General features: G+C 46.6%; 2 protein-coding genes across 2 annotated transcripts in view; both read left to right on the forward strand.

Moving 5' to 3' along the window:
* The window catches only part of LOC148116069 (vomeronasal type-2 receptor 26-like), a 76,223-nt gene extending 70,868 nt beyond the window's left edge, over positions 1-5,355 (forward strand). The window contains exons 2-3 of the mRNA XM_087885377.1: positions 3,979-4,105; positions 4,445-5,355. Coding sequence (XP_087741503.1) covers positions 3,979-4,105; positions 4,445-5,355 — 1,038 coding nt within the window. The remainder of the gene's footprint in view (positions 1-3,978; positions 4,106-4,444) is intronic.
* A 16,426-nt stretch (positions 5,356-21,781) lies between these two features.
* LOC148116070 (uncharacterized) lies at positions 21,782-23,673 on the forward strand. The gene has a single exon (XM_087888188.1). The coding sequence runs from the start codon at positions 21,782-21,784 to the stop codon at positions 22,847-22,849; it is 1,068 nt and encodes a 355-aa protein (XP_087744314.1). The 3' UTR covers positions 22,850-23,673.
* Positions 23,674-25,552: the final 1,879 nt, after the last annotated feature.

Genomic DNA, 25,552 nt, shown 5'->3' on the forward strand with positions numbered 1-25,552 from the left:
TGCATTTTTTCTATTTTATCATCCATCTTTTAAATATTCTCTGTTATTTCTCCCACATCGGATTTAAGGTCCTCATGGTTTCTTTTTGTTTCCTCGTGGTTATTCGCAATGGTTTCTTGTGTCTTGTTCATTGCCTCCTGGATCATTGCCAACACTGATTGAATATTTTGTACACTGGAAATGGAGCCTGCCTTTTCTTTATCTGCTCCCAGCATGCTTTCTATGGATCTTTGCTGTGCTGGAGATGCTGTAAGAGATGCCTGATTTGAGGTTGTTTTCTTATTTATTTTGGTTATCATTGTGCCTGTGCTTGTCATTTTTACTATTTGCTACAAATTCTTTCAAATTTTCATATAATAACTTACTTTTAATATCCTTAAATTTGTTACCTATAAGAGTCACTTAAATAGTTTTTAAATTTAACCTAAATAGTGCAAATCCTTAATTGTCAATCTATATTTACAGTATTATGACTATAGTTGTATAAATACAGTTATCACTCTACAAGGCTATGTATTTTACTATATATATTCTATATCCTTCTATATCCTTATTTAGGACTCTATACGTTTATGAAAGAGAAGAAAAATGAGGAGAATGAGGGAAAAATTATAAAACTCTAAAAATTCATTAATTTGTTAATAGTATAGTTAGCACTGTATATATAATCAAATATGAAGATAGATAAATATAACTAGCAGTTACTTAAGGTTAATATTCAAAATCAATAATCCAGTTTGTCTCAATCGTTAACCACTAATTATCAATTAATAATCAACAATTACTAATAATTAATTCTAATTAGAATAATCAAATATTTATCATTAATCACTTGGTCTATGTACATATATTTTGTTATTCTTCTTCCATACAGTCCTCTCTCACTCTTGCATCATTCTCTGCTCAGTCCTCTGCTCAGTCCTTTTTTTCCCCTCCTTTGTCTGCCGCTTAAGCTCCACTTCGATTCTCTTCAAATATAGTTTTTACTGCCACTCTCCAAAAATGTCCAAGTATCCAATTTCAACAATTTTAGATAGAAAGTTCCAAACTCTTTATTTTCCAACTCTGATCCATCTATACTTCTGTTAGAACCACCACTTCTTCAATCACCACTCCAGTTCTGCCGCTCATTATCTCTTTTCTGATCTTTAAAGCCTTCTGTCAATCTCACAGTCCTGGTCCAATGCACCGTCTTCTAGAAAATCTATTTATTCTGTAGACAGCACCTCTCTCAAGCCTCAAAATATATCCATTGGAGTTTTCTTCCTCCTCTCACCCACTCTCTCACCTTTCACACAGTCACTACCTGTCAAAGTTCCTTCTTCCGCTCCTCTCCCTTTTCGTTGCCACATTTATCTGGCTGCAAATCTGTCACTGATTTTGGAGCCTCAATCTCTCTGCTCTTCCATTCCATGATATAGCTGTACCTCCCTTTTTTAAAAAAGTCTCTTCTCATACTGTTGTGATCTCTTGATTCAATTTTCGCTTCCTACACCTCGGCCGTCAGTGCTTCGGGCCAGTCAAAATAGCTGTTTTTTTTCCCCACCGGAATTAAGAGGTTTCTCCTGAAACTTCGGGACAATTGCTTTCCCCCCCCCCCCGAGGTCCTTGAAGATTCCTCTTTTTTCTATTAATCTCTCTGGGATCAATAGTGCCTAATTCAGCTTCCTGGCTGGGAATATTGGAGCTACAAGAATGGAGCCCTGCTCTCTCGCTCCATGCATGCTGACGTCACTGCTGGAAGTCTCTGATTTTCATTTCTGAAGATACTGCTTTTCTCCCAAATAAGAGTATTTGCTAGTTTGACAATTGTAAAAAATTCAGATATGGAAAGAATAGGTGGGATAAGAAACCAATAATTCTGCTCTTAAAATTCCTCTATGTTTCCATTCTAGTTCCATCCCTTTCTGAAGAAGAATGAGTTCTGCAATATTTCCACATTCAAATGTTACTTAGACAAAAATGGAGACCTAGCAGCAGATCTGGATATCAGGAGCATTGTGATTCTCCCCAAGGAAGATCCCATCACACTGCAACTGGGGAGGTTTGAATGGCAGAGACTTATTATCAACCAAGATGTTCTTTCACAGCTAAAGTTGCTCAACAAGGTGCATGAAATATTAACATATTTTCTCTGTTTTCCAAAGCCTTAGAATCCATTTTAAGTGGGCTAAGCCAATTCACCAAGGTGGATAACCTTCCCAAAGAATTGAATGTGGGGAGTAGACCACTTACAATTCCAATGAGCTAAGATGTTGGCTTACTCTTTTTGAGGGACACGTTCTCATCACCTCACCTCCATCTCATTTCACTTCAGTTCTAGAAAATAGGTAGTTGGTTTTAGTCTTAGTTTTAATCTTAGTTCATCAGCATGGCTGCCAGATGAATTGAAGATGTAAAGAGAAACAAAGAACATCTTCTGTAAGATTAAGAGCCCTAATGGGTAAGGAATTTTTCTTTGAACCTTAGCTGAGAGATAATTTTGGATTATTTTCAAAGGGCAATGGTTTTGCTATGTTTTATATAGTGTCAGATCTGCCCCTGCTAGATCCCTAGGAAGGAAAGAACCTTGACTCCATTTGATTGAAGTGATAGGTTCTTTTACTAAGAATTAGTGGTTGCAGCAAAAACAAGGCTAGATCTGAAATTCCTGTGCAAAATATTACAGTTTTGTCTCTTTCCCCAGCTCTCCCCCCTTGGCTGGTCCATCTCTGTGTGATGGTGTGCTGTTTTAGGTGTTTTGGGAAAAGCTTGGGTGATTGGTGCCACTTGGTGAAATTTCATATTATTTTCCCATGCTAGGTGTCCCTGTAGAGTGCAACAGGCTGGTACTCACACTTCTGGTTTCCATCAAACTTATGGGTCTATGACAATTCACCACAGCCAACTTGCTATGGTCAACTCACAATGGCCAACTTGCCATGGTCAACTTGCCATGGCCATCTCGTCCCAGGACAACTCACTGCAGGACAAGAGTTATCTATACTAATATCAAAGAAATGGTGGAATAGTATCATTAAAGAACATATGCAAAAGGAGGGACAGAATGAAATGTGAAAGGCAAAAATTAAAATAATATTTATTTTAAATAATTAAATAGAATTGTAAAATTGTCCCACAGTGAGTTGGCTGCTGTGAGCTTGCTGCAGTGAGTTCGCTGTGGCAAGATGTCCTATTCCCCAAACTTATCATCCCTCTTTCCTCTCATCTCTAATCTCTATATTCCAATTGCCCTCCTCCTCCTCCCTAATAATTTATGACGGGATGCCAGCAAAACACAAAGCTGAAGATGGCAGATCTGACATGTAGTCTCAAAGAAACCTTCCCAGACCTACCAGTCAGGGGTTTCTTTTTTCATCACAAATTTATTCTATTTTAGTCACTGCAATAGAATAAGAAGTTAATAAATGAGCCGAGGTGGCGCAAGGTTAAGGTGCAGTACTGCAGCTACTTCAGCTGACTGCTAGTTCAGCAGATCAGCGGATCAAATCTCATCAGCTCAAGGTTGATTCAGCCTTCCATCCTTCCGAGGTGGGTAAAATGAGGACCCAGATTGTTAGGGGGCAATATGCTATTTAGTATACAGTCTTTGGTGTAAGCTGCCCAGAGTCCTCAGAGAGTGGGCAGCATAGAAATCTGACTAATAAATAAAATCAATAAATAAATTTTATTCTGAAATTTAATATGAATTAATTATGGATATATAAAGAATGGAGGAATGCATGTTAATATGGCCATAAGAGGAACCCACTGATTGTCACTTAATGGTTAAATCTTTTCCCAATTCCATCTTTCCAGACCTTATTAAGAGGAAAAGTCCCATCTTGCAATGTAATATGTCAGTAGTTTGCAACTTTTAAAGATGCATATTTACCTAAAGTGAAACCCAGAGACTATTTTGTTAATGTTTATGTCAACGACTATTTTCCATCAATGATTTGTCTTGTTTTCTTTGATGATCCTTGGTTTTCTGCTTAGTCTTTTCCTCAGTCCCAATGTGTAGAAAATTGTCATCCTGGATTTGTCAAACAAGTTCGGGAAGGAGAGCCAGTTTGCTGCTATGACTGTGTTCCTTGTCCAGAGGGGACCATCTCTACTCAGGAAGGTGGGTGACCCCAGAGGAAAGAGTGCTGGATTCTTCCAGCATATTTTGATCAATGTGCATGTTAAAAGAGACACATCTAAACTTGACTATTTGGTTGTAATTAATTTTCAACATGACCATTTTCTTCCATAATGGTAGAAATAACAAAAATATCTTGAAGGATGAGAAAGCAAGATAATAGAAGGATATTGTGGATTGGGCAAGCTTACTTCTATCAAAGGGAATCTCTTTTCTACTTGTCAGTTTTGAAGTGTCCTTTGATTTTGCCTTTCTTAGGAACACCTGAATTCTTTGAAACTTGAGGAATGATAAAAATATAATTACTTTTTGTTTTCTCAGATACTGAAAAATGCACCAAGTGCCCAGAAGATCAGTATCCAACTGAGAACAGAGTCCAATGTATCCCCAAAAGAATAATCTTCCTATCCTATGAAGAACATCTGGGAATTATCCTTGTCGCCTTTGCCCTATTCCTGTTCCTAACCACAGGCTTTGTTTTAATCCTATTCATTCAATACCGAGACACTCCCATTGTCAAAGCCAACAACCGGGATCTCTCCTACATCTTCCTGGTCTCCCTCCTGCTTTGCTTCTTGTCTCCTTTTCTCTTCATTGGTCAACCAAGAAAAGCCACCTGCCTTCTCCGACAAACTGTTTTCAGCATCATCTTCTCAGTTGCTGTTTCTTCTCTCTTGGCCAAAACCATCACAGTGGTGATGGCTTTCATGGCCACAAAACCAGGAAACCGAGTGAAAAGATGGCTGGGGAAGAGCTTGGCCAACTCCATCATACTTTCATGTTCTGCTATCCAAATAATCAACTGTTCCATCTGGCTGGGAGTTTCTCCTCCATTCCCTGATTCTGACCTCTATTCCCAGCCTGGAGAAATTATCCTGCAATGCAATGAAGGGTTTGTTGTCATGTTCTATATCACCCTCAGCTACATGGGCTTCCTGGCTGCCATCTGCTTCACAGTGGCTTTCCTGGCCAGGAATCTCCCTGGGGCCTTCAATGAAGCCAAGCTGATCACTTTCAGCATGCTGGTCTTCTGCAGTGTCTGGGTCTCCTTTGTGCCCACCTATCTGAGCACCAAAGGGAAATACATGGTGGCCGTGCAGATTTTCTCCATCTTGGCCTCCAGTGCTGTGCTGCTGGGCTGCATCTTCATCCCCAAATGCTTCATTATTATTCTAAGGCCAGACATGAATACAAAGGAGCAACTTACAACCAGAAGAAATTTAAAAATGTGAGAAATTTCATCATTCAACATGCTCCAATAGGCTAAAACTTGGTATTAACCCAAAGTGTTCTCCATACATAAGTGAGCTAACTGTTAATGAGGAGCACCCGGAGGCTCCAACTGGCGCAGAGTGCGGCCGCGCGGGTGGTTATGGGAGCAGCGTGGAGTTCCCATGTAACACCTCTCCTGCGCGAGTTGCATTGGCTCCCGGTGGTCTTCCGAGTGCGCTTCAACGTTCTGGTTACCACCTTCAGAGCGCTCCATGGCTTAGGACCTGGTTACCTATGGGACCGCCTACTACCACCAATAATCTCCCACCGGCCGGTACGCTCTCATAGAGATGGGCTCCTCCGGGTGCTGTCAGACAAACAATGTCGACTGGCGGCCCCTAGGGGGAGTGCCTTCTCTGTGGGGGCACCTACTATCTGGAATGAGCTCCCCCCGGAGATACAGAGGATCCTGGATCTGCGTACCTTCTGCCGCGCTCTTAAGACCTTTTTATTCTACCAGGCGGGCCTGGCCTAATCATTTCCCCTTTTTTTAAATTATGCAAATTTTAATTGGTTTTTTAAAGGATTGGGGTGTTTTAATCTGTCTGGGCCAAATCATTTAATTTGATTTTACTCTGCTTTTAAATTTTGTATTGATGTATTTTATTGTTTGGCTGTTCACCGCCCTGAGTCTTTCGGGAGTAGGGCGGTATACAAATCAAATAAAGTAAATAAAGTAAGTAAAGTTAATGATTAAAGGGCAGCTGGAAGGTAATGGCCCTCATCCTTGAATAATAGAATCACAAGACAGCCACTGAATTCTTTTGAGAAGTAAAGGCATCATATATTTCCTTTGTCCTTACCCTATGTGAGGCCCTGCACTCTGCAACATCTTTCCCTCTCCCCCTCAACCCCAAGGTGAGAATAGCCCCATCTCTGGAAGGCTCTTAAAGCAGGTTTTTTCCATCAGACTTGGGGCTTCCAAGCAAGGCTCACCAGGTGGATATAGAAGAACAAGGGATATACATTTGCCCACATTCTTGGGTTTTATACCTTAATTTTATATATTCATTTATATCTTTATTTTACTGGTCTTTGGCTGGTTTTAGATTGTTTTTAACTATTGTGTTGTATGCCCAGTGTCATTTTTTTGCGAGATGGGTGGCTATATAAATATGCTAAATAAATAAATAATAACTGACAAAGTACACTTATTTAGAAGTCTCTTTACAAAATAGTAAAATAACATTATGCACAAAAACTAATCTTTCACAAAAGGCCAGAGTTTGATTGTAGCAGACAATCCAATGAGTGAAAGCAGTTGGGAACTGTAGGGACTGGACCACCAAATTGTGAGAGAAAATCTCAAGCTCTCTGTGGAACCCCAATGGGTCCATCTGGGTCAAGCCAATTAAATACACACTGTCCCCTTGCAGGGAGGTGTGACACCAATGAACTGAAAAGAATCTTTTCAGAACGCTTCAAGGTTCTGGTCACCACCTTTAGAGCACTCCATGGCTTAGGACCTGGTTATTTACGGGACTGCCTACTACCACAAGCAGCCTCCCACCGGCCGGTACGCTCTCATAGAGAGGGGCTCCTCCGGGTGCCGTCAGCTAAACAATGTCGACTGGCGGCCCCCAGGGGGAGAGCCTTCTCTGTGGGGGCACCCACTATCTGGAACGAGCTCTCCCCAGAGATACAGAGGATCCTGGATCTGCGCACTTTCCACCGTGCTCTTAAGACTCTCCTATTCCAGCAAGCCAGCCTGGCCTAATTTCCTCCCCTGTTTTAAAATTCTTTTAAATTGAAATTTTAATTTGTTTTAAATTATTGGGATTTTTTAATTGTCTCGGGCTAAATTATTTAATTTGGTTTTAATTATGTTTTTTAACTTTTGTATTTATGTATCTTATTTTGTGCCTGTTCACCGCCCTGAGTCTTTCGGGTATAAGGCGGTATATAAATCTAATAAAACAAACAAACAAAACAATCTAGGAGCAATCAGCCCCTGATAATGAAGTGATTTATATGACCTCCATTGACACACCGAGTCTCAACCACCCTAAGATGGTGAAAAACAGATCCAGAGAGCCTGTAACAAACCACAGATTGCAATAGCCACTTCTCCTCCTCTTCCCTAGGCTCTCATCTGGTGCAAATTCACAAACTGAGATAGGCACATTTCTACCCACTCTTTAATGTTCTTTCTATTTACCTAGCCCGGATGTTAGCAACCCACGGCTCTGGAGCTGAATGCGGCTCTTTCATCCCTCTGCTTAGGCTCCCTATCATGTGATCCCATCACTGGCTGGCCCTGCCCCTCTCCCTCTCCTCCCAGTCAGGGATTGCCTGGCCTGAGAAGGTAAGGGCGACAGCGAGGGATGGAAACTCGCTCCATATTCCAGAGTGGGAGCAAAGGGACAGATATCTTCTGCCTTCTGTGTTCCCATCCCACACTGAAGTGAACCAAATGGTCTGGGGTCTCTCGCTCTGCTAAACGGCCCTGCTGAGCCTACTTGCAAACTCACCATGTGTGGCTCCAAACATTCAGCTTGCACGTCCCCCCGGCTCTGCCCCACTTGTTACGGTGCCCGCCTCCACCTGGATGCCTGAGCCCTCCCTCCTGGAGAAGGTGTGGGGGGACCCGCCTGCCGTTCACTGCTTCCTTCTTACTGCCGCCATCTGGCCCCCCTCTACCCAGGAGACGCTGTGCCACTGCCTTGCCTGCTCGCAGGGAATGCCAGGGCTTCCCGCAAGGGACATGGCCACAGGAGCTCCTCAATGGTGACTCTGCCTCCTACCTGCATGTAATGTTAATGTTAATTTTATTTATATACTGCCCGTCTCCCAAAGGACTCGGGGCAGTGTACAGCCAATTTAAAACACAAATATACAGACATCATAATTAAAATTACTAAAATCATTAGACAGTTTCGGCCAGAATTAAAACCCCAAATTAAAACTCCAATTTAAAATCATTTAAATAGACAGCCCCACCTGTCAGAACAGTAGGGTCTTGAGAGCACAGCGGAAAACTCGGAGGTCAGAGATCTAACATATTTCTGGGGGCAGTTCGTTCCAAACGGCAGGAGCCCCCACAAGGAAGGCTCCCCCCCGGGTGTTGCCAGCCGACATAATTTGGCCAACGGTACCCTGAGAAGTCCTTCTCTGTGGGAGCGAACTGGCTGGTGGGAGGCTATCGGTGGCAGAAGGCAGTCCTGTAAGTACCTGGGTCTTATGCCATGGAGCACTTTAAAGGTGGTAACCAGCACCTTGAATTGCACCCGGAAGACCACTGGGAGACAGTGCAGCTCGTGCAGGAGAGGTGTTACATGGGCGCAGCGGGTTGCGCCCATAACCACCCGTGCGGCTGCATTCTGGACCAGTTGGAGCTTCCGAGTGCTCTTCAAGGGGAGCCCTATGTAGAGAGAAATACAGTAGTCCAGCCGGGAGGTGACAAGGGTGTGAGTGACCATGGGCAGGGCATCCCGGTCCAGAAAGGGATGCAATTGGCGGATCAGGTGAACCTGATAAAAAGTCCCTCTGGCCACAGCCATCATATGCTCTTCTAAAGACAGCCATGCATCCAGGAGGATGCCCAGATTGCAAGCCCTCTCTGTGGGGGGCAAAGATTCACCCCCAATAGTCAGCGATGGCACCAGCTGACTATACCAGGATGCCGGAAGCCACAGCCACTTGGTCTTTGAAGGGTTGAGTTTGAGCCTGTTCCTCCCCATCCAGACTCGTACGGCCTCCAGGTAGCAAGACATCACATCAAGGGCATCGTTGGGGTGGTCTGGGGTGGAGATGTATAGCTGAGTATCATCAGCGTACAGATGGCACTGCACCCCAAACCCATGGATGATCTCACCCAGCGGCTTCACATAAATGTTGAACAGGAGCAGCGAGAGGACCGACCCTTGTTGGACCCTACAAACAAGGCACCTTGAGGTCGACCTCTGCCCCCCTGCCAACACAGACTGCGACTGGTCAGAGAGATAGGAGGAGAACCACCACAACACGGTGCCTCCCACCCCCAATCCCTCCAGCCAGTGCAGCATGATACCATGGTCAATGGTATGAAAAGCCACTGAGAGGTCTAATAGGACCAGAACAGAGGAGCAACCCCTGTCCCAAGCCCTCCAGAGATCATCAACCAATGCGACCAATGCCATTTCTGTGCTGTACCCAGGCCTAAAGCTGGACTGGCATGGATCTAGATAGACAGTTTCATCCAGGTACTGCAGGAGCTGTTGCGCAACCACACTCTCAACAACCTTCGCAATAAAGCGAAGGTTGGAGACCGGACAATAATTTGCCAAAACAGCTGGGTCCAGAGAAGGCTTCTTGAGGAGGGGCCTCACCACCACCTCTTTCAAGGCGGGAGGCAAGTAACCCTCACTCAGAGAAGCGTTTATAATCCTCTGGAGCCAGCCTCATGTAACCTCCCAGGTAGCCAGCACCAGCCAGGAGGGACATGGGTCCAATAAACATGTGGTTGCGTTTAACCTCCCCAGCATCCTGTCCACGTCCTCAAGAGTCACAGGGTCAAACTCATCCCAGATAACATTCACAAGACCCGCCTCAGACACCCCACCGGAATCTACCCAGTCAGAGTCCAAGCCTTCCTGAATTTGAGCAATTTTATCGTGCAGGTACTGTGCAAAATCCTCAGCTTGCCCTTGCAAGGGGTCCTCCCACGCTCCCTGATGAAGGAGGGAGTGGGTCACTCTAAACAGGGCAGCTGGGTGATTATCTGCTGATGCAATAAGAGCGGAAAAGTAATTACACTTTGCCGCTTTTATCGCCACTAAATAGGTCTTAATATGAGACCTAATAAGTGTCCGATCGGATTCGGAACAACTAGCCCTCCAACCACTCTCTAGGCGTCTTCTCTGGCACTTCATCTCCCTCAGCTCCTCGGAAAACCAAGGAGCCGGGCAGGTTCAGTGCTGGGTCAGAGGCCGCAAAGGCACGACTCAGTCCAAAGCATCAGCAGCCGTCCTATCCCAGGTGGCCACCAGGTCTTCAGTTGAGTTGTGAGCCAGAGTCTCAGGAAATGGCCCAAGCTCCCTCTGGAACCTATCAGGATCCATCAGGCACCTGGGGCGGAACCACCTAATCGGTTCTGCCTCCCTGTGGTGGGGTGCAGCGGTCAGAAAGTCCAGCCTCAGGAGAGAATGGTCCGACCATGACAGGGGTTTAGTAGCTATATCCCCTACATCCAGGCCATTCAACCACTGACCAGAGACAAAAACCAAGTCCAGAGTGTGTCCTCCCATGTGGGTAGGGCCATGAATTAGTTGAGTCAGGTCTATGGCTGTCATGGAAGCCATGAACTCCCAAGCCATCCCAGACGCTTCACTGGAGGATGGCAGGTTGAAATCCCCCATGACCAGAAGTCTGGGGGTATCAACCGCCACCCCGGCAATAACGTTGAGAAGCTCGGGCAGGGCCACTGTCACGCGGCAGGGAGCCAGGTACATGATCAGCAAGCCCACCTGCATCCCATGGCCCCACTTCACCAGGAGGGACTCACCACCGGCTATCTGAGGTACAGTGGCCTCCCTCAGATCAAGACCTTCCTTTATAACGACTGCCACCCCCCCCATCCCTGCCCTGGGCCCTCGGCTGTTGAAATGCACCAAAACCTGGTGAGCAATCTCTATGAGGGGGAATCCCCCCTCCTGGCCCAACCAGATCTCTATAATACCTGCCAGGTCCGCTCCCCCCTCCTGAATTAACTGGCAGATGAGGGGGGCCTTGTTAACCATGGACCTGGCGTTGCACAGCATCAGCCTAAGGCCAGGGCTCTGCAGCTCTGGACAACCCGGGGAACGAGAAGAGCCTTGGGGGCTGAGGCATGCCACCGCTTGAAGACAGCGGGTGCGTGGCCCCACAACACGATCTGGCCCCCTGGTCCCACCATATCTGCCCCTCCCAACTACGGTCCTGATGGAGTCACCCTCCTCCCTACCAGCACTAAACCCCTCAACACCCCGCTCCGCACCTCCCATTCCATGCCCCTGTGCCAGGCCTGACCTATAACCCTCCCTCGTCCAATAGCCCTCCCCCCGAGCCCCTTAAAAGATTAACTAGTGACAATTTTAAAAAACCCCTCAGCCCCCTCTTTGTGGCATGCCACCTCTCGGGGTTCCAAAACCCGTCATCGAGGTAGGCCCTTGATAGAGTGGAGGGCCAATCCTGACAGAGGAGGGAATCTCGCAGAAGAAGAAGCTACGCTGCTGAATACATCTTGCCACAGAGGATGAGAGTGACCATATCCTAAAGGGTCCATATAAGAAAAGGTCCAAGGGAGAACATAGATGATGGGAGTCTCAAAAGTACCAAGACCAAGTCCATTGTCCCCTCACAACAGAGGACAAAGTCCATTTCCAGGTCGACACAGTCCAAGGGGGGGAAGGTGTAACCAACCATCCTCTCACGGCGGTTTGGTCTGATGGTCAGACCCCTCTACTGGTGATGAACCAATGCAAGCAGCACAGCAGCTAAGGTTCGAGTCCAAAACCGCCCTCTCATGGCGGTTGGTCCGATGGTCAATCCACTCTGCTGGCAAGGTGCAAAATAACTGGTGCCATCCCAGCTCAACCTGAGGGACTCAAAACCAGGACCACCCTCTCACGGTGGTTAGTCTGATGCCCAGCCCCCTCACATGGTGGGATGGAGTCATATACCAGCTCCCAATCAAATTTAAATAGTTCTCCCACGGCTAGGGAAAAGGCCGTGGAATGAGCTTATTATCGGTGTCAGGTGAATCGAGTAAAGCAAACAGCCGGTCTGAGAGGGACACAGTCCCAGAAGGGAAGAGATGGAAAATAGGGGGTAGTTTGTCTTTAACCCCCCAGCCCCCGAACAACCAGAATGGAGGCCTCCCAATGTTTGCAAGGAGCTGACCCATCAAATGGGCAGCCCTCAGGCCAGGTCCTCGCCCATCCCGAATGGCAAATGGTCCTCGGCTGCATTAACCCCCCATCACCATATCCATAGGACGCTCTCCTCCCCGCCAAGGCCAGCTGGTCATCATCGCAACTGCCACCATCGCCAGAGCTGCCGCTGCTGCCCCTGCTGCCACACAAAGTTCTGGCAGTGTCCCAGAGGTCTTCAGGGAGTCCGGCAAGCCCCACGGCAATCTTGGACAATCCCAGGGCCTGGGGCTATTGCTATACAGCAGGTGCCCCCGGCGAAAATGCCGCCACCACTGCTCCGACTTCCAAATGGGCTCCAGGAGGGTTATTCTTTTGGGGATACATTGGATTCTGTCATCAGTGGGATATTTGTCATCTGGGCACTTGGTGCATTTTTCAGTATCTGAGAAAACAGTAAGTAATATTATTTCTATAGTTCCTCCTTTTACATTCCAAGAAAGACTTTCTTTCAATGGCAGCTGATATTGAGAGACAAGAAAGCAATAGTAATTGGTAAATTGGTAAACCGAAATATAGAAATAGACATAGAAAGCTAAAATTCTTAAACCAAATGTAGGCAGCTTACAGTCCAGTTTAAAAAACACAATATACACGACTATCAAAATATCAACAATAAACAAAACCGAAAAGAGGAATAATTGACACCACACCCACCCTTCACTGAGGCAGTATACCTTGTTGTAATCACTTCATCCCAATGCTTAGAAGAACAACCTCCAGAATGGGAGTGAAATCCAGCAGGTTCTGACAGGTTCTGGAGAACCAGTAGCAGAAATGTTGAGTAGTTCAGAGAACTGGTAGCGGAAATTTAGAGTAGTTCAGAGAACTGGCAAATACCACCTCTGGCTGGCCCCAGAATGGGGTGGGAGAGTCCTGAGGGGGGAAGCCACACCCACAGAAACAGTAGTAAAAAAAATTGCATTTCAACACTGCTCCGGAGGTTTAGGAGGGTGGGGCGGCTGATTAGGAGGGTGGGGTTTCAATGGGAAGGGTGTTCAATAGGACAGGTATGTTACAAGTACTAAAGAAACTGTTAGCTGCAAAACTTTATGTGAAGCCTTCCAAATGTGAGTTTCACAAGACTTCTCTGGACTACCTGGGCTACCGAGTGTCAAACGAAGGCATAGAGATGGATCCCGGGAAAGTGCGATCCATACTTGACTGGCAGCCCCTTCACACCAGGAAACAGCCGCAAAGTTTCCTGGGTTTTGCTAACTTCTACAGGCAATTCATCCCAGCCTTTGCGGAAGTGGCTCTGCTGCTTACCAACTTCTAAAGACAGGACCCTCCCCTGCAAAGCCACAGCCGATGCAGTTGTTAGCCTGGACGCTAAGCTGTCAAAAAGCGTTTGAAAGCTTGAAATGGCTGTTTGCAGAGGAGCCCATCCTTCAGCACCCAGACCTAGATAGGCAGTTCATTGTCCAGGCTGACGCTAGTGATGTTGCAGTGGCAGCCGTGCTCTTCCAGGAAGACCCCCAGGGATGGCTGCTTCCTTGCACATATGTGTCCAAAAAACTAATGGACACCGAGCAGAGATGGCAGTATGGGAGAAGGAAGCCTTTGCTGTTCGTTGGGCTCTTCTATCATGGCGGCATGTCCTAGAGGAAGCCAAGATACCCTTTGAGGTATGGTCAGACCATAAAAACCTTGAAGCCTTAAAGACCTCATGAAGGCTCTCCCCCAAACAGGTCCGCTGGGTGCAGTATTTCAAGCGGTTTGATTTCAAGCTGAAATACATCCTGGGGGGAAGAACCTGCTTGCAGATGCCCTCTCAAGGAAACCCCAATATGACAGCCAGAGGGAGGACGTCATCCATGCTATCATCCCGGACATGCAGAGTGCGGCGCAAGTCACTATCAGGGGATAGGCCAGCAGGCGGACTGATCCCCTCGATGGGAAGCTAACTGCCGACTTGAAGGGAGCACTATCTACTGATCCATGGCTAGCCAACAATCAAGACACTTTGACAATCCGTGATGGACTAGCTTGAAAAGGTTCGACAATTTACGTCCCGAAGAGCTTGAGACTCCTGGTGCTACAGCGTAGGGCTGAATCTCATTTTGGATTTCTAAAGACCCTTCATCTGATTAGACAGAAGTTTTGGTGGCCAAAGATGAAAGCTGATGTGGAGGACTATGTAAAAAGTTGTGCCATATGTGCCAGCAATAAGACAAGACCGAGGAAGCCTCCTGGTTTGCTTCAACAGGTAGTTGAGCCCAGCCACCCAATGGAAGAAATAGCTATGGACTTTATAGTAGAGCTCCCAGAAAATGGCGGAAATACTGTAATATGGACTGTGATAGACCTGTTTTCCAAACAGGCCCATTTTATTCCTTGTTCTGGACTTCCCTCAGCTAAGAGATTAGCCAAGATGTTTGTCAAACAGATCTACCAGCTGCATGGTGTTCCACAATGGTTGATCTCCGATCAAAGAGTTCATTTCACTGCTACGTTCTGGAGGGAGTTCCTGAGGTCCATTGGGTCATCTCAGGGGCTTAGCTCGGCTTTCCATCCGAGTACGATTGGAGCTGTGGAATGTGCTAATGCCATGGTGGAACAATACATCAGATGTTATGTAGATTACCAGCAAGATAATTGGGCTGATTTGCTTCCTGTCGCAGAAGTGGCTTACAATAATGCGATGCATAGTAGTACAGGACTGACACCCTTTCAGATTACGACCGGCATGGAATTTGTCCCTATGCCAGAACTGCTGAGAGAAAAGCCTTCTTCCATGACTCTGAATGAATGGATGGAGTTGTTAAAGAAAGGCTGGGAGAATACCAAAAAAGCCCTGAATGAAGCAGCCGAAGCATACAAAAAGCAAGCAGACAAACACCAATCTCTCCAACCCCCTTTCGGGTGGGAGATCACGTGTATCTTTCCACCAAATACTTATGTTTGAGGTTGAAGAGTAAGAAGTTAGGACTGAAATATTTAGGTCCCTTCCCCATAGTGAAAGGGATTAACCCAGTGACTGTACAGTTAAATCTCCCCTGCATACTGGGAAAAATTCATCCTGTTTTCCATTGCAGCCTGTTGAAGCCTGCTGTGATATCTAAATTGAGACCTCAACCTGCTGCTCTCCCAAAGCCGATTGTGGTGCTGGGTGAGACTCATTATGAGGTGAAGAAGATTTTGGATTCTAGATTGCAGAGGGGACGTTTGCAATATTTGGTTCATTGGAAGGGATACCCCTTGTCTGAAGCCACGTGGGTGAAGAGTTGGGATGTTCAGTCAGACACCTTTGTTAGGCAATTTCATGATAAGTTCCCTGATAAGCATAAGGGTCCTCCTGGGGGGGGGAGGTAGTTAATGTGCTAATTGTGTTAACCCTTTACTCCAGTCTTGTCCCAGGATGCAATCCTTTCCTGAGGGGGGAAGCCTGTCAGTTTTGGAAGGCAATTTTCTTTTTTGCTTCTTTACTGCCAGATATTTTAGCTGGGGAAGTTGGGAGGGGATTCTTGTTGGAGTGGTTGAAAGTTAGTCATAACAACATTCCATATTCAAGGACTTTTGCCTGCATCTGATGGAGACTGCCTGAAGATTGTATCCGGTGGAGAGTGAAGAGTTGATTGGACAATGTGATGAATTTGTGGGGGTGGGGAAGGGCTGTGAACTGCTAGCTGGGTGTGAAAACCTGGAGGCTTTCAGATTCGGGTTTTCCCAGATGTGCCAACATGACACCTCTAATAACTTGGAACTTTGAGGAACCTCAGGCCTCAGAATTTTATTTTCTTGGGGGTGTTCCTTGGAACCCTGACAAAAGAAAGATGGGGGGCTGAGATTGTGTGTCGACTTTAGGGAGGTAAACTCCATTTGCATACAAAATACCTACCCCCTACCACTAATGAAAGACTTGCTGAACCACTTGTCAAAAGGCAAGATTTTCACCAAGTTAGATCTAAGGGAAGGCTACTACCGGATTCGCATAAAGGAGGGAGATGAATGGAAGACTGCTTTTAACTGCTCCCTGGGCAGCTTCCAATTCCGGGTCATGCCTTTTGGACTCCAAGGGCCCCCCAAAGTCTTCATGCATGAAGTTCTGCATGAGCACCTTGTAAACAAGGGGGTCCTTGTTTATCTGGATGACATTCTTATATTCAGCGAAAATATGGAAGAACATGTCAAATTAGTCAAGTAAGTACTGAAAAAACTCCTAGCGGCCAAACTTTATGCAAAGCTGTCAAACTTAGCCTCCCTTGCATATTAGGGAAAGTACGCCCAGTTTTTCACAGTAGCTTATTGAAACCAGCAAGAGAATCTAATTTAAGGCCCTTACCAGCTGCTCTGCCACCCCTCCTTTCGTAATACAAGGGGAGACTCATTATGAAATGAAGGAGATCCTGGACTCTAGACTATACAGGGGTCGGTTTCAATATTTGGGACACTGGAAAGGGTACCCATTGTCTGAAGCTTCTTGGGTGAAAAGTTGGGATGTGAATCCTGATACTCTAGTAAAACAATTTCATGATAAATTCCCTGAGAAACCAAAAGGTCCGCCTGGATGGCGGAGAGGGGGTTAAGAGGTCCTGTACAAGGTGTTAAGCCCTTCTTTTCTGTTTTTTCTGTTTTATTTTTCAGGGTGTGTTTTTTTTCTGCAGAATGCAAAATGGACAGTATGTATGTATGTATGTATGTGAAGGAGAGCCCCTCATATGGTGTATCCTAACAGTATGTATCTTAAAGGCCTTGCTTTTATATCATTTATAGCGCATCTATAAATGTATTGCCCTTTCTCCTACATCTGTACTCCTAGAAGGGAACTTGACATTTGTAGCAATCTGTCGTAACTATAATGTTGTAACCATTGTAATTGTGTAACTGGCACGTATTGTATACCCATATACTTCTGCTTTTGTACTTTTCCAGGTTACTTCTGTATTTGTACTTTTCCAGTTTAACTATCTGTATGTATGCATATTGAGGAACTGAAAGTATGCTATGATCATGAAACCTATAAAACCTGCCTCAGGGCGTTGCTCGGGGCTCAGTATTTGTCAGGTTACTGCACTGGGCCTATTGCTAGCAATATTCAATAAAGCCTGTTTTCTCTGGATCTCTGTGGTCTTGTCTCCTGATTAATTTGGGATTAGTGAATCCCGCTTCATTTCTGGCGAGCCAGCCAGGAGACAACGGAATTTTTAGATTCCTCTGGATCGTTGCCACGCTGTGAAGGACTCGGAGGATCGGGGAAAGTCCCAGGCGCCATCGGACTCTTTTAGTCCGAGGGGCATCCCCGTGGGGCCGGCCCTTCGCGGCATCGGTTGACGCTTCCAAGAACCGCTTAAGAGAGAGACCACGAGACCAGGCACGTTTCAATCCAGCTGGAGGGAGAAGAAAAGGACGCCGGCAGGCAAGTACCTAAACCCCTGGGATAGGGACCAGCCAGTTCATCCAGACAGCAGAGGTAACTGGGAACAGGTGAGAGTCACCCAGGGGAATAACCACTAGCCGGTCTAGTTCATCCAGACAGCAGAGGTAACTGGGAACTGGACGGGTGGAGGAGTGGGGGGGAAGTGCCTGATCACCCTTTCCCTGAAGGTACGAGGGGTCGGAGGGACCCCAGGGTCGGAGGGACCCCAAGGTGGGAGGTTTGTCGTGCACGACTGGTGTGAGTGTACCCCGCGATTCCGTCCAGTGACCGTTGAGTGTCCGGGGCTGGCGGCCGGGGAAGCGTGATTGAGAATCCTTCGTGTTTTCCTGGGAGAGAAGGACCCCTTACCTTCTTCCCAAATCCCTTTACCTACTTGTCTTGTCTGGTGCCCTGGGAGGAAAATGGGTGGAGGTGGCAGTACGCCTTTGACCCCCTTGGCATGTATGTTAAAATATTTTAAAGATGCCTACATTAGCCAGGATTACAGCATAAAATGGAGTAGGCAGAGGTTGCGGGTGTTCTGTGAGGTGGACTGGCCAGAACTCAGAGTAGGCTGGCCAGCAGCGGGGTCGCTGGACCTAGGGATAGTACTACAAGTACACCAGAGGGTCTTCCACCCCACCACAGGACATCCTGACCAAGCCCCATACATCGATGTCTGGCTTACTCTGGTACAACATCCCCCCATTTGGCTACAAAAGTGCAAAGCTGCAAGGTGTAGATTATTGGTTTCCCGCACCTTGCCATATAAAAGGAAAAAACAATCCCCACCATCCTTCCTAGCTGCCCAGAGGAGCTGCCCAATCCGCCGCCATATCTCCCTCGGGGGGAGGAACAAATAGGCTTTAGGGCAAGCACCTCAGTTTCTAGCAGTGCAGGGGAAGGAGCTGATACCTTCCTGAGAGCCCTCGATGACTTGGGCATCCCCGACTCACCGGGGGTACCAAGCCCAGCTGACCGCTCCACCCAAACCAGTTTGGATGGAGCGGACAAGGGGGCCCGCCCAAAGGAGCGACAAACCCAGAAAAGCGAACAGATCACCCCCTCCTCTGATGAATTAGAAGGAGCAGTGGGGGGACAGAAGTTGCCCCTTGGGGAACAGGAAGGCCCCATAGCTGATCGAACTCGCTCAAAGAATACCAGGCAGAGTGAGGAAGCTGATCCTGAGCCCTCTCAGGAGGGTAGATCAGTCCGTCGTTGAACCAAACAGGGAGCCCGTAATTGTCTCTGTGTTTCAACACGTCCCATTTACCTCCTCGGACCTTTTGAACTGGAAAATGCATTATGGTCCGTTTTGTAACAAACCAGCAGAGGTTACTGATTTGATTAAAACTATTGTAGATACCCACAATCCAACTTGGAGGGATCTACAGCAGTTGATGAGTACCATCTTCAATCCGGAAGAGAGGGAAAAGATCAGGAATGCCGCCCTTAAAGTCTTAAAAGGAACTATGCCAGCCCGGGATATGACTATTGAACGCTGGGTGGCTAGAAATTTTCCCTCTGAGGATCCAAGATGGGACCCTTATAAGATTGAGGATCTTAGGTCCCTTCAGGATTGCCAGCGCCTTGTGGTGCAGGCAATCCAGGTGGCGGGGAAACCCACCACCAACATGTCAAAACCTTCTTTGGTGATCCAAGGTGCTAGTGAAGCCCCGGAAGCCTTCTATGCCCGACTGTTAGATGCTTACCGAATGTACACCCCCATAGACCCTACTCAGCCTGAAAATGCTCGCATGTTGGCAATGGCCTTCATTTCTCAATCAGCCCCTGACATACGGCGAAAATTGCAGAAATTGGAGGGAGCTCTTGGGAAATCAATGAGTGAACTGATGGAAGTGGCAAGGAAGGTTTTTGCGAACAGGGATAAAATTGAAGAACAAAAGCAGGAGCTAAAAATGCATAAAAAGGCAGAACTGCTTGCTGCAGCTTTGATGGGCGGGCCAGTGGCCCGCGATGGGCCAAGAATGGGTAGAGGCTTGAGGGGTCGGGGGGACCCCTGAGGCGGCTCAAGGGGCCAGGGGTCAGGGGGACCCCTGGGGCGGAATCAGTGTGCCATATGCAAGCGATTTGGCCACTGGAGGGGAGAATGCCCTGAAAAAGAACTGGAACGTGCCAAGGAAGGAAATCGGGGAGGTTATGCCCGAGACGGCCGAGGTGGACGAGGCAGACCCTTTCGAGGGAGGGGACGAGGGGCGTCCAATACCCCCCTCATTGGTCTGGCCGAAGTCGAGGAATGGGAATGAAACGGACCGGGCTCGGCACGCCTCCCTGAACCCATGGTCAGTCTCACAATTGGAGGCAAGCCTATTCCCTTCCTTGTAGACACAGGGGCTACCCGATCCGTCATAACCAAACCCTTGGCCCAGCCCTCCTCACATACCATCACGGTCCAGGGGGCGACAGGCCAGCCAATCAAACGCCCATTCCTCAACCCCCTAATTTGTCACACGGGGGGGTAAAACGATAACTCATCAATTTGTTTACATGCCGGAGTGCCCTCTTCCCCTTATGGGGCGAGACTTGTTGAGTAAATTAAGGGCTCAGATTTCTTTTGAGCCGGACGGCTCTACTTCCTTGACATATGGCAAGGTCTCGGTGGATGTTCCCCAGGAGGAAGCATGGCGCTTAATGGCTTTACATGAAATTGTAGCAAACTCCGGTTGGGAGGATTTTAATGTCCCTTCCCTGTGGGCTGAGGACAACCCCCCTGGATTTGCTAGCCATCAGACACCCATCATTGTCGAGGAGCTCCCTGCCAAACATCCAATTCGCCTTCGTCAACGGGCCTACCCTAGACACATTATGCAGGCTATACAGGAAGTCATTGATCTCTATCTGGCACATGACATTCTGGCCCCTACTGAATCGGCCTGGAACACCCCGATCTTGCCTATTCCGAAAGGGGATGGCCGTTTCCGCATGGTCCAAAATCTAAAGCCAGTTAATAGCGCTACAGTGACCATTCATCCTTTGGTCCCAAATCCGTACGTTATTCTGGGCCTGATTCCCCAGACTGCGTCATGGGTTTCGGTCATAGACCTTAAGGATGCATTCTTTACCATCCCAGTCCATAAAAAGAGTCAGCATCTCTTTGCTTTTGAGTGGGAAAATCCGGCTACTGGTCGTAAGCAACAGTATACTTGGACCAGGTTGCCTCAAGGTTTTAAGAACTCCCCCACTCTGTTTGGGAATGCCCTCGCAGCTGATTTGGAAGCTTTGAACCTCCCCAAGCCGGAGGTCTTGCTGCAGTATGTTGATGACCTGCTGGTCACTGGCCAGACAAAGGATATATGCTGGCAAAACACTTATGATCTCCTACACCTTCTACAGCGGCTGGGCTATAAGGCTTCTCGGAAAAAGGCACAATTGGTTTTGCAAAAAGTTAGATACTTGGGCTATGATATTGAGCCTGGAAAACGCACCTTGGGTCATGAAAGAAAGGAAGCTATTTGCCGCCTCCCCACCCCACGGACTAAAAAGGATCTCCGGGGGTTTCTGGGGGCTGCTGGGTTTTGCCGTATTTGGATTCCTAACTTTAGCCTCCTTGCAAAACCCCTATATGAGGCTACCAGAGGCAGTGACCGAGAGCCGCTCCTCTGGCGAAAAGAGGAACAGAAAAGTTTCTCAAGTTTAAAACATGCTCTGATGCAAGCCCCCAGTTTGGGCTTGCCAGACTTAGACAAACCTTTTCAGTTATTTGTGGATACTAAACAAAATGTTGCTGTTGGGGTTCTCACCCAAAGGTTGGGAACCTGGCATCGCCCTGTAGCCTATCTTTCCAAGCAACTGGATCCTGTTGCGAGGGGTTGGCCTGCCTGTCTCAAGGCTGTTGCTGGCACGGCTCTTCTTACTCAGGAGTCTTGCAGGCTAACCTTTGGACAAGAGCTTGAAATACAAACCCCTCGCGCCTTGAAGGCTGTCTTGGAAACAAAAGGCCATTTGTGGTTAACCAATCCCCGGATGCTCAAATACCAAGGTCTTATCACTCACAACCCCATGATTGTTTTAAAGCAATCTACTTCTTTGAATCCGGCAACTCTCCTTCCCGAACCTGATCTTGATACGGCCCACGATTGAATTCAGACTATTGGGGAAACATATGCCAGCCGCCCTGATATGTCAGATGTCCCACTTCCCCGTCCTGACTATGCACTGTACACCGACGGCACTGGTTTCCTCCTGGATGGGGTTCGCAAGGCCGGATATGCTGTCGTTACTCTAACAGATGTCTGGGAAGCCGAACCCCTCCCTCCTGGCACTAGTGCACAGTTGGCAGAGCTCCACGCTTTAACTAGAGCCCTTGAGCTTTCCAAAAATCTAAATGTCAATATTTACACAGATTCAAAATATGCCTTTTTAACAGTTCAAGTCCACGGGGCATTGTATAAAGAGAGGGGACTTATTACAGCAGGGGGAAAGGACATCAGGTATGGTCCACAAATCCTCCGCCTGCTGGACAGTGTTTGGGCCCCTCGCAAGGTGGCTGTCATGCACTGTAGGGGCCATCAGAAATCACCCTCGGACACACAACTGGGTAACCATAAGGCTGACCAGGAGGCTCGCCATGCAGCGTTGCGACCTTTCAAACCGCAGGCACACTGCCTCGCCTTATGGGATCCCCCAGACTCTATGCAGCCTCATTATAGTGCATCTGAACTTGCCCAAGCCCGTGAACTCGATGCTTCCCTACAGGGGGGTTGGTGGGTCTTGCCCGATTCTCGTGTTTTCCTCCCAGGCCACATGGCCTGGGATGTGGTTAATCAGGTCCACGCGCTGCACCTGTGGCTGCCCCTTCTGGTGACACTCCGGAAGCTGTCCCTCTACGAACGGGAGCCGAAGAGGAACCCCCTGCAGGTATTACTCCGGAGGCTAATACCCATCGCACGGGCAACGCTCCTCGCTTTACCCTGCGCTCTGGGAGGCAGGTCCCCTCGTCATCTCCTTGATTTCATGTGCTGGTTTTGCCCCTGCCCCTGCGATTCCTGCTGCTGTTCCCATTGTATTGATTGTGTTTTGTGTATTGACTGTGCCCTTATTTGTGACATAGTTGTTATCGAACAAGTTCTTGAGGGATTCTTCTATTCCAATTCCTCTGGCCAACGGGTCTCTACCCTAACGGCAACTCCTATGGTTCTCACAGCCCTTAGTCAACCACCTCTTACATATTCCTATCATTGGTCTTAAATGGATCCAGCTCAGCGCATTCGTGAGACGCCTTGTATTCGCCGTGGCCTTTTGCCTTCCATTTGGGTTGTTATTGTGCTTTTGCTACTCAGTATCATTATTAACTCTCTTTACCTTTATCGCGTTTTGCTAGGAACAGGGGGGAAGGGGAGCTTGGACTTGGAGGGTCCCCTTTCGCCTCTTGACCAGGGCAAACGCTTCCCCGCAGAGGATGACATTTGGACATAGTTGGGAGGAAATACGACCCCTACATTGGTACCAGCACGTTGTCCTTATTGGTTGAGAAAAAGGCCACGGCCCGAGCCATGGCCTGGTGGGAATACCAGAAACTTATCGAGGAAAGTAACATCGAAAATGAAACTTTGCAGTAATTGTATTACTTGGCAAAGTCTCAACAGGGGGGAATGAAGGAGAGCCCCTCATATGGTGTATCCTAACAGTATGTATCTTAAAGGCCTTGCTTTTATATCATTTATAGCGCATCTATAAATGTATTGCCCTTTCTCCTACATCTGTACTCCTAGAAGGGAACTTGACATTTGTAGCAATCTGTCGTAACTATAATGTTGTAACCATTGTAATTGTGTAACTGGCACGTATTGTATACCCATATACTTCTGCTTTTGTACTTTTCCAGGTTACTTCTGTATTTGTACTTTTCCAGTTTAACTATCTGTATGTATGCATATTGAGGAACTGAAAGTATGCTATGATCATGAAACCTATAAAACCTGCCTCAGGGCGTTGCTCGGGGCTCAGTATTTGTCAGGTTACTGCACTGGGCCTATTGCTAGCAATATTCAATAAAGCCTGTTTTCTCTGGATCTCTGTGGTCTTGTCTCCTGATTAATTTGGGATTAGTGAATCCCGCTTCATGTATGTATGTATGTGTGTATGTGTATGTGTATGTGTATGTGTATGAATGTATATGTGTATGAATGTATGTATGTATGGCTGACTTTATTGTCTTCAAAAGAGTGGCCTTTATTGTGCAAATGCAAATGGGTTGCTGATTCTTGTCCTGATAGCTTTGTTCTCCTATGTTGTGCCATGCATTTGTGAAGTGATTGTTTTGTTTCTCCAAAGTACAGATGTGCACATGTATCACTGCACTATATTGCATACATACCACATTGCTCAGTTTGTATCTGGGTGTTTTATCCTTGGAGTAGACAAGCTTCTTGGCAAACTTGAAGCCTCCAAGATGGCCTCTTATGTGTCTTAGGTGCACAACGAGGAAACTGACCCTTCTGCCTTAATGTATGTTTGGGTTTAAAGTGTGGATGTATATTGTATTGGTTGAAAATCCTCCTGAGCACTTCAGATATTCCTGCAACATATGGAATGACAATGTTGCTCTGTATGTTATTCCCTTCATTGTCTCTTATGGAGGAGCTCTTTATTTGGATTTGATGAAGGCCTAGTTGGGATAGCCACACATTCTGAGGGCTTCCTTTATGTGTTTTAGTTCTTTTTCTTTTCCCTCTTTGCTGGTAGGCAAACCTTCAGCCCGGTGATGTAGGATTCTGATAACATCCATTCTGTACTGCAGTGGGTGGTGAGAATCAAAATATTGGTCACTGAATGTGGGTTTTCTGCAAACTTCAATATTAAGTCTTTTGTTTTCTCTTGTTCCTTGAACCCAAACACTCTCCCTCCCAGGTCCCCCCAAGTAGATCTTTCGGTTATATGGTTCTATGATCTTAATAAATATTGACTGACTGACTGACTCACTGGCTGGCTGGCTGACCGACTGTCTGACTGATCTATCTTTTGGCCTGTAAGATAAAATTAATTTGGATGAGCAAAACCCATTGACCTGAAACCAATCCTCAAGTTTCAAAGAATTTAGATGGTAAACATGGAAGGAAACTTCCTAGATGAGTAGTAGAAAAGATATTTCCTTTAGCAGAATGCATCTTGCCCAATCCACTACGTTCTTCTATCCTTTCCTGCCTTATTCTTCAAGATCTTATTCCTCCCATTATGGAATATATTTTTCATGTTGAAAATAGCAATGAAGAATAAAATAGTCACGTTCACATCTGTCTCTTAACATGCACTTTGATAAGAGGTTCTGGTGGAATCCAATCCCTCTCCTCTGGTGTCACTCACCTTCCTGTGTGGAGATGGTCCCCTCTGGACAAGGAATACAATCATAGCAGCAAATTGGTTCTTCTTTCCGAGTCCGTTTTACAAATCCAGGATGACACTTGTCCACACATTTGGACTGAGGCAGAGACTAAGCAGAAAAATAACATTCATTCTAAAATATCTGCCAAATTTTTATTTAAAAATTAATTTTAAAATGAAACTGTGCTTAAGAAAGACACTTCTGAGCAATATATCAGGAAAACATAAAAGATTGTAAAGCCCCTCTCCTTTGAAAATAATCCAAATCCTTCTTCCAGTTAAAATATAAAGAAAAAATCCCTCACAAACTAGGACTGCCAAATTCAAATGAAGTATTATTAAGTTATGTCTGTACATTTATATTTCCAATTCGTACAGCTGCCATGCTGATGAAATAAGATTAAAGATTACTGTCTAGTTTCTAGAATTATAGTGAGGATGAGTAGAGATGAAATCATGAGAACATGTCACTCAAAAAGTTTAACTCTTTTGCTGCAGAACATGAGAAATGAGTATGAGCCCTGTGTGGGAAAAGGATATTTCTAAGGCCAAGTGAGGTATTCAAGACAA

The sequence above is a fragment of the Pantherophis guttatus genome, chromosome 2 (genome assembly GCF_059756535.1).
Source record: "Pantherophis guttatus breed Tessera chromosome 2, ASM5975653v1, whole genome shotgun sequence".
Classification (NCBI taxonomy): domain Eukaryota; kingdom Metazoa; phylum Chordata; class Lepidosauria; order Squamata; family Colubridae; genus Pantherophis; species Pantherophis guttatus.

Coding starts and splice junctions, on each gene's coding strand:
- LOC148116070 (XM_087888188.1), top strand. CDS start 21,782: ATGTCAGATGTCCCACTTCCCCGTCCTGACTATGCACTGTACACCGAC.